At 40.3% G+C, this 16,544-nt stretch overlaps 1 protein-coding gene across 29 annotated transcripts in view; it reads right to left on the bottom strand.

Annotated features, from left to right (window-relative positions):
* TCF4 (transcription factor 4) overlaps nucleotides 1-16,544 on the bottom strand; it is a 356,728-nt gene that overhangs the window by 4,075 nt on the left and 336,109 nt on the right. For 21 of the 29 annotated variants that reach the window (XM_007191942.3, XM_028168974.2, XM_057526284.1 and 18 more), the window contains 5 exons: nucleotides 6,622-6,757; nucleotides 4,838-5,000; nucleotides 1,402-1,631; nucleotides 767-907; nucleotides 1-568 (listed from right to left, as the gene is read on the bottom strand). The exon at nucleotides 1-568 is cut by the window's left edge and continues 4,075 nt beyond it. In XM_007191942.3, the coding sequence (XP_007192004.1) occupies nucleotides 771-907; nucleotides 1,402-1,631; nucleotides 4,838-5,000; nucleotides 6,622-6,757 (666 nt within the window). In that variant the 3' untranslated portion in view covers nucleotides 1-568; nucleotides 767-770. Of the gene's footprint in view, nucleotides 569-766; nucleotides 908-1,401; nucleotides 1,632-4,833; nucleotides 5,001-6,621; nucleotides 6,758-16,544 lie in introns of those variants that run through there. The other 8 variants (XM_007191945.2, XM_057526285.1, XM_057526287.1 and 5 more) reach the window with 2 other exon arrangements.

Below are 16,544 nucleotides of genomic sequence, written 5' to 3'. Positions count from 1 at the left end.
CGCTGTCATCAGGATGTTTGCTGGTTTTGTTACGAGGGCAGCCGAGCTTCCCTTATTCGATATCCGGTAATTATAAACACTAGCTGACTTGAATACCAACAAAAACGGTCATGTAGTTTTCTTCAGAAGTACACTTTTTCATTATTGCAAGTTTACAATTTTTTTAAATTAAATATTTTTTTTCAGACTTACAAATTAATTATATATTTTTTTTTTTCCAAAAGAAGTTTAGGCACAAATGCATTGTTCCACAGTGTGGAAAGATTGCCATTCAGTCTCTGGGCTGCGTCTCAGCCTGCACATACTGCTTTGAACATTCTGAATGATATGTTAAAGAGAGTCATCCCCCAAGTTGCACTTTTTTTCTTTCTTTTTTTTTTTTGTTTGTTTTTCGGTTTTTTGATCATTGGGAATGCTGAAACCTCTTGCGTCTGCGATTCATAACTACTCAGACTTGTCTTATATTACAAAAAAAGGGGTTAAGGACAAGTGTTTATGTGGGTTTAAGATAATACAGCTGTTAAGGAAGTGGTCTCTTGTATTAATGAAGCAATGTGGCAACTTGGACCTGAGAAAGAAGAGAGAAAGATGAATTAATACGTTTATAACAGAAAAAAGGAAAGCTTTTATTTTTAAACTTTTTTTTTTTTTTTTCCCAAGGGGGGAAAAAAAATCTGTGAATTTGGGTCAAATATGGCTTTCATGGCTGATGCCTTGGTGAGAGTAACAAAGGAAAGCTTTCAGAAATGGCTGAAAACAAACTTGCCCTTTTACATCTGTCCCATGTGATTGGGCGCGTCTCCCATGCCGGGGTGAGGCCCCGCCAAGGAGAGCGGGGGCGGCTCCGAGGACACCTTCTCCTCTTCCCTTCTTTTCAGACATGCAGCTTTCGGATTCAGATTCCTTTCTGTGGAAGAGGAAAGCACAGAGCATTTAGGTCACACCCAGGGCTTCTGGTCCAGGGCAAGTCATGCAACGTTTCTGTGGGTCTGTTGATCCTTTCTCTCAGTTTCTACCTTCCAGAACAAGAGGACCAGTTAGGAAAATGCACACTACTGCGGTTCATTTGCTCAGTGGCTAGTAAAGGTCGAACTCCCTGGTGAAACTGTGCAGTCACTTTACAGTCTGAGAAAGTTGGTAAAGCAAACGTACCCAGCTCCGGTTACTGAGAGGACCTATGGAAACGTCCTAAGGCGGTATCAGTTATGAGAAAAATCCCAGGATTCAGTTACGGGAGAAAGGGGAGCTGCCTCATAGACTTAGATGAGGTTGAAACAGTGATCCTGAAGGATGCCTAAGAGTCTACTCTCTGCTCCCGCTCAAGGCCGCCAGAGCATCTCTGCTCTCTGCAGCGGCATGTGACCGTGACCTCCGCACGGAGGCCAGCCGGCTGGCACTGACCTCGGACTTGCTGCTCCAGGCTGAGGATGACGGCCACGGCCTGGTGGAGGATCAGGAGCTTGGTCTGGGGCTTGTCACTCTTGAGGTGCAGCTGCACCATGCGGCCCAGCTCCTTGAACGCCTCGTTGATGTCGCGGACCCGCAGGCGCTCGCGGGCGTTGTTAGCCATCCTCCGCTCCTTCTCCCGCTCTGCTTTCTGCTCCGGTGTCAGGTCTTCGTCATCGTTATTGCTGCGGGACAAAAGGGAAAAACGTGACATTTTCCAATGGGGTGGGGAAAAAGACAGTTCCTAAATTGCTTTTGTTTTCTTTCTGAGTTTTCAGGGAACTTTTCCATCTCCAGATCTTGTCCTGGGCAGAATTTTCCATCCACCTGGGCTTGGCGTTGCTTTAGGTGGCTGTTGACAGTCCCTAACGCCAGACATTTGATGTCTCCTGGACATGAAACGCAAACCCAACAGGAGAGGTTCGAGTTGGGGCCCCGAGTGCACCATATGGATGGAGGGGAGCAAAAAGGAAAACATAGCTTTCATCCCTAAGGTTACGCACGGCAAAGCAGAGCGTTGTCAACTTCAGCTCAAGCTACACTTCAGGACCACGATTCAGAAAGCGTTTTAGACTGAAGCTGTTCTTTTTAAAAAAAACTTTCATACTGTGACATCCGAAACCCAAGGAGAACCAGGGATTGAAAAACGATGTGGAAAGGTCAAAATTAAGACGATGCAGCTCAAACAGGATTAAGAAGGTCCTACATTCAAGACAACAGAGCAATGGGAGTAAACACGGGGGCCTGTTGTCTATTAATCAGCTTGGAAGGCTTGGTCAGTCCACTTAATGTATCTGAGTCTCGCTTTTTCCATGTATGAAATAGAAAGGTTAGAAAAACATCATCTCCATGGCCTTTAACATTTTGGATGTTTATGATTCCCCAGACAAGTTGGGGAAACCTGAGTTGACATGAGTTCTAGGCAAAACAAACCCAACCCAACCCAAACACTTACTGGTTATCAATACCAATGATCTCATCATGAGTCAAAAATGAAGCCCAAAAGCTCATCCCTGATTATGAGAACAGAGATATTACATGATTCATATCAAAGGCATGGTTGGAGCCAGGAGTCTGGAAAGGGAAGATAACTTCTGTTTCTGGGTGTCATGCTGCCAAATTAGAAACTTTTGAATGGGGGGGCAAATAGGAAGATGAGCCACCTGGAAAGCATGTCACATCAGGAAGATCTCATGGCGTCAAGGCTTCAAATAATTCCTGGGCAATCACGTAAAAAAGAGAGGTGTGGAAAATGTCTCAGGAAGGCAGAACAGAACAGAACAAAGAACCCTGAGCGGAACAGTCTGAATTAACATGAGCAAGAACCTTTTTTGAGTATGAGAGATATAAAAAATGAAGTAAACTTCACTCAAAAGCAAGAGAGTCTTCCCTGCAAGAAACAATATGGAGGTGACCATCCAAAAGGATGTTAACCTAGAGATCTGAGCACTGACCACAAAGACCATCAAGGTGAGCCTCTACTTTAAAATTCCATGAATCTGAAAGGATCACAGAATAAAGATGTTAATCACAACCTTTCAGAGCTGGAGGAACTCGTGGGAAGTTATCTACTCAATTCAATGCACACTTAGTGAGTATTGGCTTAAAATGTATAGCTTCGAATCTTCCACTGTGGAGAATGTCTGGGTAGCTTCCAAATCGCACTAAGGATCCACTACGATGGAGAAGTAGAATCAGTCAATCAGAAATGGAGCGGATTCTTGGGTTCCAGCACATGCTGCTCATAAAGATGACGTAAATAAGCCAAGAACAGTTATAAAGGAGGCAGACACCAAAGAAAGATGCTGTAAGACTTGGCTTGTCTTCCTGTAGGTTAAACTCCCTTCCAGATGGGACTGTCTGCCTCGAATGTGTGCTGGTGAACGCTCAACTAAACTGAACCCATCGGAAAGTGCTCTCTTTCTCTGCCCTCTGATTCTCCTCCTCATTTCCTTGCCGGTCCCGCTCTCTCCCACCCGTGACCTCTGCTGATGCCAAGGAAATCAAGATTACTATTAATTCACACCCACATTCTGACACACAAATAGGACGTAATAAGTGAAAAGAGAACAGAGTTGAGTTTCTGCTCATCCCATCCTGAAGTTAAAAATCTGGGTAATGTTTTTACACATCAAACATATGCCACACCTTTTCCAAAGTGGGCCTGAAAATGGGAATTTGTTTTCCAAGGGTATTCAGGCCAATAATGAATGAGAATTGGTTAACCTCTGATAAATAAATTGGTTATGCGAAGAAAACTGCCTAGATTCGGAGAGTCTCGCCTTACAACACGGTTTTGGGGGCCTAAGTAAATGTCAAAACAGTGACCTTTTAAAACAAGGTTCTTAACAGCGAGTTAAAATGTTGTACTGAAACATCAAAGAATCCATTGATATGCATGCGTTATGACCACTAGTTAAATTACCAAGAGCTGACTGATCTAACAGAGAAGCTGGTAAGGATGTGAAAGGCCCTTCTTGGGATGTCTTACCAATGTGGCCAAGTCAGGAAACTCTGTAGCAATGGTGAAAAGGGGTAAGATAGAAGCTTCCAGAATTTCTGAAACTGTGGTAGAACTTGTAATAAGGTTTATCTCAATAACTATAAAGGCAATATGAAAAGGCAGCATGCCCTTAATTCCTAAAGGACGCCAGGTATAACCTTGAGAACGATAGCCTTGAAAAGGGAGGTATCGTCTTAGTACAATTCATTTAATTTGCAAATAAAAACCATCCAAGGGAACTGAGGTAAAGAACATGGGTGTCACGATACTCAAAAAAAAAAACAAAACCCATCTGATTATCAGATTAAAGTTCAAGGAGATAGATTCTAATTTAAAGATATCGGGGACTTAAGAAAACCAACCAGAAGCTATTTTCCTGCAGTTGCATTTTCTGCCGAGAGAAAAATAAATGAGCAATTTAGGTATTGCTCTTATATATATCAACATGTTAGAATAAAGCTGGGAAATCAGTACTTTCTCACTTTTGAGGTAAGAAAAAAGTTACAGTTGCACATACATCAATTGAGCTTTCAATAGAGCTAAGCTCTCTTTTTAGAAATATTTTCCAAAGAACATTTACGACCAAATTTGTAGAATAAGTATAGTTTTACAAATCGACTGCTTGCATTTGAATCAGTTACAAATTGTTTTTGCCGTGTGTCATTATTAGCACTGGGTCCAAATTCATAAACGCAAAGACATTTTTGGCTTTCCTAGAGTACAGGTATCTCAAACGATACTTTCGTACCTCTAGAGCAAGCCTTTCATTTTCTTTTCAGCTGCAGATTTACCTGCCAGGAAAAAACTGAATAGTTTCTTCCTGTTCTGTTCACTTCATCAAAGTCCAATAAAGGAATTAAATGAAGCGACAGTATTATATACTGTTACCTAGATCTTGACCTAGTAATGGATTTGATATCCTTCTTGTCGTCATCTAATTTCTTGTCCTCGGAAGATTTCGTGTCTTGCAGGTTTTCATCGCCCTCGTCGTCGGATTTGATCTCAGAGCTGCCGGAGGAGACACTCTGGCCCTGCAATCCTGGTGGCATGCCTGCAGAAAAAAAAGAGACCAGGTGACACGGCCACCAAAGCCTCGAGGCACAGACACGCACACCCCAGACTGGAGAGCTGCCAAGCTATACAGTTCAGACTGCCGAACTGTGTGATCTGTCACTTTTTTCATGGTCTTTGGTGAAGTTTCAAAAATGCACCTGCAGAAACAAGTTTTCCCTGCATTGGCTCTGAGGTTAAATTCTATTTTGCAATCTTTTGGAGTAGACGGTAATTTCACTGTCTACAAAACATCAACTTAATTGCAATGAAAATCATAATCATGAAAATCACACACCTCAATGTTCTGATTAAGAACCCAAGTAAATATCAGCTATTATATTGAGTTTCTTCCATATGCAATGATTTAATAGAAAAATGTCCTTAAAATATAATTCCCAGGGAGTGCGCTAAATATGTACAGTCAAGACTTCAATAGATACTCTAATGATATTCTGAAATTAGGCTTCTCTTATCCTCAAGGAGTAACCAGCATTTAAAAATGGTACATATGGAAAGCAGCTACTGCTCAATGAAGACATTTCTAGCTCTACCACTGCTCAACTTTCCAAGATCACCATATATTTTAAAACGTGACCCTAATGTAATCATTTATTTCTAAGGTAGAAGCGTGTCTATTTAGTGTTTCCTTCTATTTGTAATCTGTATAGTCTAGAACTTTATCACTCAAAATCTGGTCAGTGGACCAGGAGCACCCTTATCCCCTGGGAGCCCATTAGAAATGCAGGACCCCAGATCAACTGAATCAGAATTGGCATTTTAACAAGATCCTCAGGTCCTGTTTGTGCACATTAAGAAGTGTTGATCGAGGACAGAGAAAGAAAACCCAAAGGCTCTTTAAAAGAAAGGGCCATCGAAGTATTACTATTCAATGAAAAATGGCAGGCATACCCACATATATAATTAACGCTCAAGATTCTTACAATGCTTAACAGGTGGGCAAATGCTTATACATATTATTCATTCTTGTGCCACTGTTATCATTTTTCTTCTCAAAGTTGAGGGGAATGAGGAGATGTTATGTAAGCATTTTGGGGTCACCTGGCCAGCCAGTCGCACAAGGACCCTGGGACCCAGGTCTTGCCCCTGCGGCACAGCTACCTGGGGTCCAGGGAAGCCAAAAGGAGTCAGTGGTACGAGGCAATGAGGACGGGGCTTGATGACTCAAGAGCGAAAATCATCCAAGTTCCATTTTTGAAATGTACCTACATTTCCTTCCATCGTAAGCAACAAAAACCATTTCCTTCCTTCCTCTTCATTTGGAAGCATCGCTGTCAGGCTACAACTAACCACATTAAAGGATCTGAATGAGCACAATGTGGAAATAGCTAAAATCACATTTCCTCTCATCAGTCTGTGGTCTCATTCCCTGCTGCAATAGGAGCAGGATTTCCGAGGATGCTGGAGCAAAACAGTTATACTGAAGAAACACAATTAGCCAGCTACGTTTGAAATCCTTTCCCATTTACTTACCGTCTTTGTATCAAAATGGATTCTTGGTGATGTGTCAGTGCTTCCTGAGGGATGAATGAGTAAGCATGGGATCCACACGGGATCTATTGTTTCAGTGAGGTCAGAAGCGCCCGCGGAGGCGGACCTACCTCTGTAAGGGTCCTGGGGTGGGTTCAAATCAGGGGACGTTGCAGACTGCACAGGAAGCTGTGGCACGGGCACCTGGTTTGGGACAAGAGAATGGCTGCCCCTCAGGGCCACGCCATCTTCACGATGGGCCCCAACCTGAAAGGGCAAGAGGAACCGTAGAGTTTAGTGGGAATCAGAGGCGTGACGGCTACTTCCAGGGCAGCAGGGACCCAAGGAAGGGAGACTAACCTTTGAAAAGCAATACTCCCAAATGCATTTCACTAGAGGGCGCTAAAGGACCACGCATGCACCTAGAGTACCCAGCAAAAGACACTTTAACACTCAGTAAGATGCTGTGCTGTACATTCAGTGACAAATATGGCAGAGTAGCTCAGGCAGGTAAAACGTCAAATTGTCTCCCAGGGTGCTGCAGTGGAGTGCACTGATTCGTACCCATCTGTCTTCTATCATGTCCGCCAACAGATCTGACAATTATCTTAATGCCCATATGCTTAATTGTGGGCTTCTCAATTCCCCCATTGCTATCGGAAATCCTACAGGAATTTCAATTTGGCATTCGACTTTCATTTCAGGGGATAAGATTCTCAGGCCTGCCATTTTTTTTTTTTCCATAATGCCAGCTAAGCCACTGACAGCGGAAGCTACAGCAGTATGGGACATAGCCCCTGCTCGGTACAAATATAATAAAATGTCACCTGGCTTTCCAAAACTGGCAGCCCATTCCAAATTAATGTTTACTGTATTTCATCAGCTGCTGAGTTCCAAATCCAAAGGGGGACCGTTTCTGCCAATGCCACCATACCGGAAAATGTACCAATAAAGGTTTTATTAAACACACCAGTAATGCCATCATTGCCATGCAAAGATGTTTGGACATTTTTCCATATTTTTTTTTCACTATTCTGATCCTAGAAAGACACCATATTGTAAACACTCTCTATGCTTCCAAGAACAAAATTATAGAGTACAGCATGATGACTTGGTCTGAAAAAAATACTGCTGAGCTTTTTATTAACTACTACTACCTACTCTGGGGTCCAAAGATGTTGACCTTGTGGCATTGAGACAGCAGTCACTGACTTTATAGTGTACACCTTCAAGTAAGACCAGTAAGCATTTGCAAACCAAGAGGAACATGAGTAGCATTTTCAATGGCATTTCCAAGTAGTTATTTTCTTAGCCTATTGTTAGGTGAACACAGGACAGTGGTTCTAACACTAAAAATATTTATCCATGAATTTATACGGCTATGAATCAAAAAGTGTAATTTTTTCCCAATGCTAAATCTGAAGCAGAATCGTCACTCTTTTGCTACCCAGTGTTTTAAGAGTATTTCCACAAAGTGCAACAATAATAAGAATCTGAACAAGCAACAATAAAATTCACAGAACCAAATGAAGCATGTGCTATCTAAAGGCAGCCTAGTATAAAGTGTCACCTTTATATCCTCCAAAACAATACAGAAGAAAATAATTCAGGGAGAGGGAGGAAGATCATATAAATCTTACTAACTGCCCAGATTCAAAATACAGCAAAAATAAAACCATTATATATAGAATGGATAAAAAACAAGGTCCTACCGTATAGCACAGGGAACTACATTCAATATCCTGGGATTAACCATAATGGAAAAAAAGAATATGAAAAAGAATGTATAACTGAATCACTTTGCTGTACAACAGAAATTAATACAACATTGTAAATCAACTACACTTCAATAAAATAAATTTTTTAAAAAGTTAAAACAAAATACAGCAGGAATAGCAAAGGATTTAAGGACTCAGGGGCATCAGGATGTATAAATGAATGTTGTAGCTGAGAGATCTGGGGAGCCCAGTGTTTTCTGCTACTCGGGTGTCCGTGTGCCTTCCCAGAACAACCTGAATGGTGGTCGTTCAGTGTCTATGCGGATGCTTCAAATATATTAAGACCCTGATTATCTCCCAAAGCAGCTCACTCCATTTTCACCACAAGTTGGCCTCCTTGTACATTCCACCCACTGGTCCTAGATTCAACTTCTGGAGTTCCATGGAATAAGTGTCAGCCCTTCTCACATATTTAACATCATTGCCATGCCACTCCCATTTTTCATCTGTAACTGAAGCCTAATCTTTTATAGGTAGACCATGCCCACCCAATTCCCTTCAACCATTTCTCACTCTTTGTGTATTGTTTTCATTTTCCTTCCAAACCAAAGAGTGGTAGCTGTTTTCCATTTTTAGATCTGTGCATTTAGAAGACTGATTCAGTCAATGATTATCCTTTCAATCTAAGATGTCAACTTGCAAGCATGAATTTTATAGGCCCTGATCAAATGGTAGCTCTTTAAGACTGCCAATCAATGTTAACCTAAATAATTACCCAAGTGTTGATTCAGTTACTGGCATTCCCAGTGGATTTCATTTCTTTCCACAAAGGATGATTCTAAGTTGGAATCACTGAAGGTAACCACGGATTTGAGCACAGCAGAGATTCTTGTACTCTCCTTCTATTTTAGAGTCATTCTATTAAAATCCTCAAGCCTTCTTTGTGGGCAGCTACGATGCAATTCAAGGTTAATATTTTGCTTTTGAATTAAAATATATTCAGTTATTAATCCTGAAATTTCTTTTTTTTCCCCTTCTAGACACGTTTAGCTTTTAAAAGAGGATAGAAGGACCCACAACCAATGACCTTTCTATTTTCTTTCCCTCAACTGTAAATGAAAGACAGTGCAACTGAGTGAAAATTATACAATAATGAGAATTAATATGTAGATTATAACTGTAACTGGTCTTTGTTTGCTGTATAATCACGGGTCAGTTGCTCAAATCCAAAATGGAGAAAATAACATTGGAAGTTACAGAGAGTAAGTTCCAGGTTTATTGCAAGGAGTAGTACTATGCGTGACAGCTAGTACAGAAAGGTACACAATAATTATTGATATTGTTAGGTGTTCCAGCTGAAAATACTTGCATACTACATAAAAGTAAGAGTCTACATAGTTCAAGAAACCTTAGAACTCAAGCTACTTTCACTTATAATCCTCTTTGCACTCTGTCTCTATTTTGTTCATATCCATTTGATTTTAAATCTTTCTCCTGCAGAATGACAGTAAAATCTTAAATGATCTGTAAGTATGTTTGAGAAGATAGGTGTTCCAACTAGGTTTTTGGCTTTTAGCCACACATGTTAGCTAACTTTATTTTCTATAGATTATCTCAAATAATACATCATTTTCCATAAAGGAAGTTGGAAACAATGTTATCCTTGATTATGGAAGGTCTCCCTTGTAAACTATGTATATTCCAGGTCAAATGAATGACTAATGATAGGTCCACATCCACGGATCCATCTAATTAGTTTGATTCTCCAGGATCAATTCCATTGCCTGTGGCTGTGGAATAGTATTCCAATCTGAAGAATTAGCTTTGCTTTACTTGTTTCCTTGACCACAGACAGCATTTCCTAACCCTATTTACTTCTCCCTCAGAAACATTATTTCTGGTCACATAAGAGACAAGGAAAAAACCACAGTGAATGGCCAGCACAAACCCATCAACAGAATAACTCAGAAATAGACGGAGAAACCAATACTGCCACCTGTATGTATGAGGGTCAGGATTTGTCCACTTACAAATATAATAATAATGTAACTAGAAAAAAAGCAGATTCCTTTAACCTACAAATCAATTCTAAGGACGGCACCCAGAAAATCCATACTTCATTAAAGTCCTATTTTCATAAACCTTTTCATCTAGATAGGCAATAAAGTTAAAAGGCAGCCTATGAAAGGTTAGTTTTATCAATATTGATTGTAAATTTTTTGTGCAGTCTTTAAGAATACAGTCTTCTTATAGCCACATACAATATGGTTTTAGATATATCTATGCTAAAAGTAGAAGAAGGAACTAAAATCTAAAAATTATTCAATAATTATCAGTTGATTGAGCAAAGGGTACAGTTATTAATTCAACAAACATTTCCCAATCTAGCCCATGCTTGTCACTCTGACAGGTACTGGAAACAGGGTGGTGAATAATTTAGATGTGGCCCTTGCCCTCATGGAGCTTATAAGCGATCCTTGGTGGGATTGTCGTGGAGCGGTCAATTTAGTGTGGTGGTTTTAATAGGAAGGACCAGAGACTCATTCCAGCTGGCTCAGGTAAAAGGAGATTTAACAGGAAGATTTCTGTGACCTACGTTTTGGGCCTGGAGAACTCTCGGGACCTAAGGCCACCCCTTGTGTCTCAGGAGCTGTTCCAGCCTCTCTCCTTCCTCTGTTGGTACCTCTGTCTCTCTCTGGCTTCTGCCCACTCAGAACTATGGCCTGGACGCTTCTCTTCCTTCACAGGAGTTCCCAGTACATCCTTTCAGGTTCTGAATCAGCTCCTAACTCCCTCTCTGTCTTAGTAGTTCTGAGTTCAGAATGCCAAGATCATCGGATGGTCTAGCTCATCATTTTGAAGCAGACACAGGCCATCCAATGAATGGGCTAGCCTGGGATCAGGTGTCCTCACCCCTGGTCCAATGAGCTATAGAAGAAGAGGAGAAGGCAAGATCATGTGGTCCAAATATGGCTGCCCCTTCCTCGGGCCCCCGTAAATCACGGCTTTTATGTGCAGCTCTCTAAGCTTCATTGTATCTTAGGTCAAGGAATATTCAAATTCCGACACAGCTGTTTAAATTCTCCAGTGTGACTTTATCACTGGGAATTATTAAATACTTTTAGAAGTGTACTACTTTTGAATCACATAAGCACCATATCATTTTAAATAATCTTACTTTCTGAGGAAAGAATTGATATATTAAGAACACTTTTCAACTACAGTATATAGACTTTAAGGGAAGGAAGGGTCTGGGGAGACTTGGATACCAGTTAGGACAAACTTCTTCTCATTTTACAGAGAAGAAAGCAAAGGCTGAAATGGTTAAGTGACTTAGCGAACATCTGGTTAGAGGACTAAAACAGATTTTGAACTCAGAAAACTTATAACAACATTGAACAACTTGATTGGGCATATATTATATATATATATATATATATATATATGTATATATGTACGTATATACACACACATAGGGGAGGCGAGCAGAGTTTAGGGACAAATGGGGTTACTTCCTGGAGTTTTCATTTTAAAGCAGTGTGTGTATGTGTGTGTGTGTGTGTGCACGCATACCTAGATGCAGATATAAAAATCATTTTAGTTTTCCTTATCATAGGGAGGAAAACATCATGGCCCACCAACTCAGGCCAAGGCCAAGATGTCTAACTAAATTACAAAATTTAATATTTGCCACGACTCCTCCAACATAAACAGATTTAAAAGATATGCAGTTTCAAATTAGGTGGCTGTTGGCAAGGCTGTTTGTATGTGGGGATGTGAAGAGAGCATCCTGGTAAACGTCCTTTTTCCTGATCCTCAAGCTAACAACAAACACCACAAACAAAAAAGGCATTCAGTGTTTCTGCTCTCTTTGTTTCCAGAGAGTATTGTGAAAGTAATTATTCTGTTGTATTTAAGAGGCCTATTTCATGGATGGGAAAATGTATTAAATTTCATTTGGCAGTTATTCAATCCTTGTTAATGTTATCTCCAGAGATAACTGCTTCAAAACAGGCTTTCAGACCTCAGTTCTTTCTCCTCTACCATAATCCTTCTAAAAGAGTGTAGGATGGAAACTTTAGGAAACTTGTCATCAATTTCTAGACCCGCGATAGTGACACAAAACCAGAAATGCTGTTAGAGACATTTTAGTAGCTCAAAACGAAAGTTTGTAATTAATGGCATCAGGTTCAAAATCTTCCTTTTGACAGAGGTGTTTTTTAGAAAGAAGAAAAATAACAACAAGAAAATGGGGCAAATAAAAAAGTCCTGGTAACTTTTACTTTTCTCTCTTCTTTCTCTTGTTTTGCCATAATCATAAAAAAAAAAAGCTGATGGGCTGGGTTTTTTTTATTGTAATTGGACACCCATTGACAGAGAAAACAGTTTTGGTGTCTGAACTGTAATCTCCCCATGAAATATCAATTATACATGACAGTCGTAGAGTGCTAGATTTCAGTTTCAATTATCTTGCCAGATCTGTCGGTGTCATATTAGAGGAAAGCAAACATTTTCTCAAATGTGCAAAAAATACCATTGAGTCCAAAAGGTGCATCTTTTAAAGAAGTGGGAAGTGGTCCTGTAAACTTTTTTTAATAGCACACAGATGGGAACTCAGAAGTTCATGAAATAGCAGTGGTAGACACTGTGAGGAATAATATTGGAGGCACCAAATTCCGTAGAAAATGAGACTAGGCTCTGATAATCAACTCTTTCGTGTGAAAAAGCCCTGACATCTGGGACACCCTTCAACCACGAATATAATTTCCATACTCCTCAGTTTTAAAAAAATTATCAGACCATTTAAAAAAATTCATGTGATTAAACATTGAAAGGACTTTTCACTAAAGTCAGATCTGGATTGAGTTCTTTAGTTTGGATTTCGATTCTTAAAATGTTTATTGGGAGAAGGCCTCCTAATTTTCTTAAAAACACCTGTTTTTCTCCCCCAGAAATTTCACAGCTTCACTTAGGCTTTGCCTGAAGTAAGGTAATTCCTTACTGGGAAATTCTTGGAAACGTATTTAATGCTTATTCCCCAGATGATAAAAGAATTTTCGAGAAGATTTAAACACAATCTAAATGACCCTGACCTTGGCGGTGTCACGGGATCAGCTAGGCTGAAACCCCCCTGATGTCCACCAAAATGGTTAAAGATGAATGATTCTGTGATCTAGTTTGAGAGATGCAAACGGCTGTTACCTGATTTCAGTTCATCTTTTTATTTTTTTTTTCTTAACTCATAAGTTCCATCTAGTGAAACCGTTTCATTTCTCTCCTCTGTATACCCACCCTCCACCCCCAATTCTCTACATCATTTTCCTACACAGGAAACCAGAACTGGATGCAGCCCACCAAGCGGGGACCTCGGGGGGTGGTTAGGCAGAGTCCATTCCATCCCTTCCTTGCCCCGGGTAGCAAGTTAGTAAGTAGGCTGGAGGGAACTAAAGTTAATCCATGCCTAGTGAACCAAGCCCATGTAGCACAGAGGTTATGGTGCACTTTTGCAATTACTTGTAAGCAGCTTCTTTTGTCTAGTGTGAAGAAAAGACAACTGGACACTTGATGTGTACTTGGAATTTTGGGTCCCCGCAGCGTAAACACACCGGTGTGAGGCCGACTGGCACAAAAAGTGCCCTGTAGCCAGCCCAGGAAGTCCGTCACTAGGGATGCATCCTGACCTAGCTGGCCTTAGTTTTAAATTTTTTAAATTAATTGTTATTGGCGTATAGTTGATTTACAATATTGTGTTAGTTTCTTTGCTGTACAGCAAAGTGAATCAGTTATACATATACATATATCCACTCTTTTGTAGAGTCACAGATGTGGAAAACAAACATGGTTATTACCAAGGGGGAAAGGAGGGGTGGATAAATTGTGAGATTGGGGTTGATATATACACACTACCATATATAAAACAGATAACTAATAAGAACCTACTGTATAGCACAGGGAACTCTACTCAATACTCTGTAATGACCTATATGGGGAAAGAATCAGGCCTTTATTTTTTAAATGCTTTTTTTTATTATCCAATTAACATCCGCTAATTGTAACATATTCGGAAAGGCAATGGAAGTGTGAAGAAGCTTGCCTGAACTAATAAAACATTTCTTTCCCATCACTTCCGAAATACTCAGCTTGTAAATGCTATATCCTCTGCGCGTCATTTGGCCTCTTGGATATCAAGTCTCCAGTATGGCTTTTCACTGTTCTATGGATTAAGTCTAAGATCAATACCTTATGCTTCTGGGTCCTTCACCTGGACACCAGAGGACCATGCTTGTACCCTCCTATTCTTAAATTCCTTCATCTCAATATTCAGTTACCTACTTGTGGCCCCTTCATCTGCTGCCTTCACTCCCACATCCCTAAGGCTTGAGCTAAGCCCTTCCTCTTCTGTCCCCCGGGCTGGTTTCCTCCCCATGACCCCTGACCACTTCTCTTTCATTAGTCCCACAGACCCCCATACTCTCATTCCTCCTAGACTGTCTGGGTCTCCAGAACATTCATCATCTTGCTGGACCTGGAAAGGGCTCTCCCCTGATTGTTTATTACGGACACCACCCTTAAAACACACTCAAGGCCACTGTCTAATAGGGCAGGGCATATGCATCAATGATTTTGTTTTGCTGCTATTCACAAAGCCTATAATTGTCTTTTTTTTTGGCCGTGCCACATGGCATGCAGGATCTTAGTTCCCCGACCAGGGATCAAACCCGTGCCCCCTGCAGTGGAAGCGCGGAGTCTTAACCACTGGACCACCAGGGAAGTCCCAAGCCTATACTTGTCTTGAAATGTAAGCATCCCAAGGGCAAGCACTGGCTCCTTGTATAGGGCTGTAATATCACAAGGTGCAATTAGTTACTTCCTAAACGGTAAATGATGACACCAATGGCATATATCTTGTGAGACTATCTGAAATCTAAAAGCTTTCGGTACTGTTGAATATAGGTTTAGCATGCTTCTATCAAAAAATAAACATTTCGTTTTATTCAACGAATGCCTTAGGAATGCCTATTATATGCAAGCCACTGCAGGAAAAATAATAAAAGATAGATGTATTACTTTACAACCTCTTACATCTTAAAGGCGAATTAATATAATTACTATATAGGGCAAAATAAGATGAATGTCATGAAGGAGTATAAGGTCATGTAGAGTTTTAAAGGATGGGTGAAATCATATCAGATGGATAAACCAGAGACTACTTCAAGAAAAAGGTGGCATTTTAGATAGGATTTGAATGATGGGTAGAATTTTGATACAGATTATCTAAATATATATATTTTTAAAAAACTGATATTTGACATTAATTAACATCTCAACTTTAAATAAAAGTTCCTATTTTTACAACAAGAAGTGCCAATATTTAGATTATATATATATGAAGAAGCAGTTAAGGACTGCACATCAACGTGTTTTCATACCGTCAGACAACACATTTTGGACAAAAAGCAGACTTTTTGTAAAGCCCTTTATAAACCTCAATGGCTTTGTTACAAAGTGAACAACATAGGGCATTTTGGATACAAATGGTACCTCACTGTATGTGTGTATTATTGGCCCAAATGATTCACTCTTATTTAACTGCAATGAAGTCTTTCATCCCCCAGCTATATAATAATAGTTTCCATATGACCAGTGGCTCTGCTATAAATAAGATCAAAAGCAAAAGAAAGGATTTAATAAAAGAAAATGACATTAAGAGTAGCATTAAATCAGGGGAAAATACCAATATCCAACTCTTTGTTTTTTTTTTTTTTTGAGAATAAAGCTCCACAGAGGACTAAGCAGTTTCCCCAATATGTCATGAAAAGGCATTTACAAGCAGTAGGCATGTGCAAAATCCATTTGCGTAGGCTTTAGAGTGGCAAAGATTAAGTTGGGGGACGGGATGGGGAGAACACCCCCCATGTAGAGGCAGGCTGGAGGACAGGTACCAGACCAAACAGCTCGTTTTACAGTGCACAGTTCAAGGGAACGTGTCAGTGGCGGACGTCCATCCACTTCTCTGTCCTTTTCTGTTCTATTTTATGGAGATGGGCTTTTTGGTAATCCCGAGTTTCTCAGAGAATCATAACATTGCTCAACCCTAGTACATGAGTTCTGAGAAAGGAAGTTTTTTTTGGCAACGCACAGTGACTTGATATGAAGAGCCAACTTCCCAAACAAATTTTCTTCTAGTTCTTTAAAAAAAAAAAATTACAATGTTAATCTCTATTCCCGACTGGATAAACAGCTGCTAATAACCCCCAGCTCCCAGGGGAGGAGGTCGTTTCCTTTCATCTTCAGGCTGGTGGATATCTGACGTGCACTGGACTTTAGTGATTCCA

The sequence above is a fragment of the Balaenoptera acutorostrata genome, chromosome 13 (genome assembly GCF_949987535.1).
Source record: "Balaenoptera acutorostrata chromosome 13, mBalAcu1.1, whole genome shotgun sequence".
Classification (NCBI taxonomy): Eukaryota; Metazoa; Chordata; class Mammalia; order Artiodactyla; family Balaenopteridae; genus Balaenoptera; species Balaenoptera acutorostrata.
This window is presented reverse-complemented; position numbering and strand designations above follow the sequence as displayed.